The sequence below is a fragment of the Engraulis encrasicolus genome, chromosome 15 (assembly GCF_034702125.1).
Source record: "Engraulis encrasicolus isolate BLACKSEA-1 chromosome 15, IST_EnEncr_1.0, whole genome shotgun sequence".
Taxonomy (NCBI): domain Eukaryota; kingdom Metazoa; phylum Chordata; class Actinopteri; order Clupeiformes; family Engraulidae; genus Engraulis; species Engraulis encrasicolus.
The window spans coordinates 9,553,058-9,558,057 of NC_085871.1; the positions used below are offsets into that span (position 1 = coordinate 9,553,058).

The 5,000-nt window shown below is 42.1% G+C and overlaps 1 protein-coding gene across 3 annotated transcripts in view; it reads left to right on the forward strand.

Moving 5' to 3' along the window:
* The window catches only part of acsl5 (acyl-CoA synthetase long chain family member 5), a 24,203-nt gene that overhangs the window by 14,144 nt on the left and 5,059 nt on the right, over positions 1 to 5,000 (forward strand). For all 3 annotated transcript variants that reach the window (XM_063216993.1, XM_063216994.1, XM_063216992.1), the window contains exons 15-16: positions 260 to 332; positions 4,964 to 5,000. The exon at positions 4,964 to 5,000 is cut by the window's right edge and continues 52 nt beyond it. In XM_063216993.1, coding sequence (XP_063073063.1) covers positions 260 to 332; positions 4,964 to 5,000 — 110 coding nt within the window. The remainder of the gene's footprint in view (positions 1 to 259; positions 333 to 4,963) is intronic.

Sequence of the window (5,000 nt, forward strand, 5' to 3'; positions counted from 1 at the left end):
GTTGCAAGTTATAATGATATTATTTGAGCTGGTGTAGACAGGCTCTTCGTATAATATAATATAATATAATATAATATAATATAATATAATATAATATAATATAATATAATATAATATAATATAATATAATATAATATAGGAGAAGCAGTAAGGGATCACAAGCGAGTGACATAGCAACACATGTTAGCTTGTTGTAAGGACAACTATAACAATAGGCATTTTATTTCTCTGCTGAGTCTGTTTTTGTCCTGTGCTGCAGATCTTTGAGGCCTATGGCCAGACGGAGTGCACTGCAGGCTGCACCTTTGCTGTACCTGGAGACTGGACATCAGGTGAGTCCCGCCCAACAATAGCGCCGTCCACCAAGTAAGGGTTAACGTTCGGCGAGAAGGTCGCTACCGTGGAATAGCAGCACGACAGAGAGAATCTTTAGACCCCGACGCGGAGCGACCGACTCGCCGAAAGTTAACCCGCTTATTATATGGATATACTTAAATGATTCACACATGGCGGGGACATTTCATTAGGCCTATTTAATGTTAAGTCTATTATAGTTTTTAATGTCAAAAGATTGTTGCTGCGCAAAACAAAACAGTGCCGTTGTGGAACACCGCTAGGCAACAGCTAGCCAGGACAACAGGTGTTGTCTATCACAGCAGCTGATTATTGTTCAAAAGTCGCTTTAGGCTTTAGCAGTGAAAAGTCTTGTTGCCATTGCCAGCGGTCTGTTATAGACCAACCCGTCCGTTATCAAAAAATAACAGACGTGCAAACGTTGGGGAGCCCCACTGAAATGAATGGAGCATTCGACCGATGACGTCACACCATATAATAACACCTGTTAACCCATTGATGCCTAAAGCACCTGCAAAAAATGCCCACTGAATGCCTAAGCCCTTGTGGGGAAAGTTGCCCTAAGCCTATAAAAACCTAAATATCCTAGCATCTGATGCACATAAAAACATGAAATGAATTGCATTTAAATCCTAAAACCCTCATCTTGCATTAGAATGTACTCATTCAGCTGCAACATACCCACATTTTTTATTAAAAAGCGAACATCTCAAGATCCAGAATGCTGCGTACATGTGTCTCCAGGCACCAAAGGTCAAACAACATATACGAGTCATCAGGCCAAAATGGGTTAAAATTAGTTAAAGAAAATATCGCACGTTAATCTATTCTCAAAATATAGGTTTGGAGTTTGGGTATGCACGTCACCATAGCGTTTAATTGACAGACGCTTTTAGACTGCGCTCCAGTCGCTTCTCCTCTCTCCACCTGTTGTTTCAGCAGACCTACTAAATATGAAGTGTTTGCATGCTGAAAACATTAATCCCTCTGCCGTGGTAGTTGTTGTTTGAGTGCTTTTTCATAAGTGGTAGACTAAAGAGAGGTGATTGTTTGAGGTGAAGCATAGAGAGACATTATTGTGTGTGAGTAGCTACCAGCCCGACATAGCCTACATTTCCTCACCCATTGCATGGAACAGAAACAACTTCCAGAAATCTTGCCTATAATTGCAAAACATTCTGTGTGATAGTCCTATGCATTTTGAAGATTGTCAAACTGAAACTGTCAATATCTACTCTCGCTGAATGTTTTTGTTGCAATCACGCACATTTGCGATTCAGTGAGATATTCTCATGTCCGACGGTAATAAACCTCGCGGTTGTCGCGCTTGACTTTTTTTTTTTGCAAACTGAATTCATGTCGAGTTGTAACTCATCTGGCATTCTAACTCTGAGAACAACTGTCAAATCGCCGTGTGCCAGTGCTGTAGGTTCTAGATAGGCATATCATAGCCTTTCTACCTATAAACCCTCTCTGGGCATATCCAGTAGCCTGGCTCTGCTGAGGGCTGCTGTGCCTACAACGCGCAGAGCTCCTCTCTCTCTTAAAGCGATGGTTCGGAGTAGAATCACCCTAATGCCATTTGAACCGTGACACCCATCCACCTTTACACCCGAAGTGTTTTCTGCCGCAGGCTTACATCAACAGAGTTGCCGTGTTATTCGATGTTTATTCCGGTTAGCTTGACTCAAGCGCATATGGATACTGGGCACCGTCTCCAAACTTTCCCCACAAAAATAACATGTCATGACACCAAACTTCTGCAGTAGCACAAATATGGTCTGTACTCACGAAACGAAGCATTTGGAAGTTTGGAAATAGTCCAGGAGTTTATTATTATCAACACAAGCCGAATAGCTTCTCTGCTGCTAAAGCTGCGCCAACGTTACTTCCGTCATCTAAGACAAGCATGTAAGAGTCCTCAACGAAGCTCATAATATGCACAATGAAAAGTGAATTCAGCATCAGTATTGATAACGAAAATCCTTGTGTAATTGATAGTAGGTAAGATTTGAAATATCTTTTAAGTATTGCCTTGAAAATATAAGCCTTAATCACAATTCAGTGAAAACTTTTTTAACACTCTCGTCTGGAAGTTTGTTGAAGACTTTTACGGGCTTGTCTCATATGACGGAAGTAACGTTGGCGCAGCTTTAGCAGCAGAGAAGCTATTCAGCTTGTGTTGATAATACTAAACTCCTGGACTATTTCCAAACTTCCAAATGCTTCGTTTCGTGAGTAGGCCTACAGACCATATTTGTGCTACTGCAGAAGTTTGGTGTAATGACATGTTATTTTTGTGGGGAAAGTTTGGAGACGGTGCCCAGTATCCATATGCGCTTGAGTCAAGCTAACCGGAATAAACATCGAATAACACGGCAACTCTGTTGATGTAAGTCTGCGGCAGAAAACACTTCGGGTGTAAAGGTGGATGGGTGTCACGGTTCAAATGGCATTAGGGTGATTCTACTCCGAACCATCGCTTTAAAGGCCAACTTCCGATAAAACACAGTTTTACTCACTCCTTTTGAAGATCGGACGGTCACCCCAAGTTAAACTCACTTGCAAGGCTCTCATAGCGGTGCGTCAACTCTCCTGGCTGTGTTTCCCGGTGTTTCCCAATTTACATCAATAATGCAGAGAAACGAGCGAATCACGAAAGCCTGTCTGTGTTTCGTCACGTCGAAAGAAGGCGTTGCCCACAAAGGTTTATATCGACCCATTTATCTAAAAACATGTCGAGTAATTTTTTTCTGCTTGTTTTCAAAACAAGCAACGTCTGGTGGCCCGAAACATAGCTTAGCTTAGCTATCAGCTGGTTGCTACTCTCAGGTACACACACAGCACAAAGCCTCATACATAAAGCCTGCTCACTCCGGTTGCTCCGTGCCTACAGCTCGCCTAGGGGTCGCTGTCGAAAGATCACAGCCCTGAATGGAGCCTGCACGCCTCCGTTGGCGCCCCTATAGTGCAGTACCACCCGGGGAAGTGGCGACTCTGTTTCCCATTACATTCCCTCCAGGAGCTGGAGGACTGAGCCAATCAGAGACGCGTTTCTTTGAGAGCAGGAGGAGTGAGCCAATCAGAGACGCATTTCCACGAGAAACACGGAACACTCTCTCGTTTCTCCACAAGCCACCTTGCCAGCTTGCAAAAACGTCTTGAAACAAAGCAACCAGAACGTTTTTTAAAACAGGACCAACGCGTAACACATTCAATAACAATTGGGAACACGGCAATATTATTTAAATTACGTTGAGAGGCGATCTTTAAAGGAGCTGCTGCTCCTTTTAACAGTCAGTGGCAGATTCTCTCTCTCTCTCTCTCTCTCTCTCTCTCTCTCTCTCTCTCTCTCTCTCTCTCTCTCTCTCTCTCTCTCTCTCTCTCTCTCTCTCTCTCTCCATTAGAAATGCTGAATTGTTGAGGTAATATTGTTTAAAGCAGTGTGCAGATCCTTTGCCACTCCTACATGTGACAGTTTTTTGATCTGGCACCTGCTGATGCTTTTTTGCTGAATGTGCGCACTTTCCACTACACAATATTGTTTAAATAGCCTAAATATTTGATAGATTTATCTGTATTTGCCTCTACAACTTATAGCGCTGTTCATTTTGAAATTTCAGTATCTTATAACTGTAAATGCTTCCTAACATATTGGACACACTTTACACATATTGCTGTAATTTTTTAATCTCCAAGTATCAACATGACCATTTTTTGAAGATGAGATGCATTTTGGAAAAAAAAGATGAGCTCTGGTCCAAGGTTTTTTTCGGCATTATTTCGCTATCGTGCCTATTCTGAATGAGCCATTTTGATATAGATTAATCTAGATTAATCTAGATTAATTTCATAATTACAGTGAGATTAATCTAGATTAAAAAAATTAATCTATGCCCACCCCTAGTTAAAATGCTAAGACACAGAGTTGTAATTTTTTCTATTACCAGGATGGTGATGACCAAGTCGTAGTGCATTAACAAAGGCCCTGTGTAATATCATAGTAGTGTAGTACTATGATAGTAAATTTTTCAATGACTATGACAGCGTACCACTGGTGAAACGGCGTGCATTATGGGGCTACACACTCCATCTGGGGAAGGACACAGATGAACTTGGAATTGCATAGAGAGACACACCTACCCCCTTTGAAGGTGCAACACACCAAACCCAATGGACAGCCCTGTAGACACACCCCAGCTAACTAACAGTGCACAAACAAACCTAGCATATTATAGCAAAGAGACCCACCTATCACTTCGGATGCACAACGCATACCAAGCCCAGTAGACAAAAATACCTGTTGAGACACCAAATGTAGTTAAGGCAATGGAGAGACATAGCAAACAGAAAACTGAGACTGCTCTTAATTCCAAATCGGACACAACCCTGGAATTAAAACAGAAAAACAAACAGAAGACACCAACAGAAGGTACCGAAAAATCTGGAGATAGAACATTTTGAAAAGGACTCCCTGGCAGAGGAGACGTCACGTGGGACATTCTTGGATAAATAAAGGATAACAGAAAAAAGACCCAGAAAAGCCTGGAGATACAGCATGTCACTTCTCTCTATGAATGTCTCTCTGTGTGCTGTGTATTTCTTCTAGGTCACGTGGGTGCTCCCATTCCCTGTAACGTGGTGAA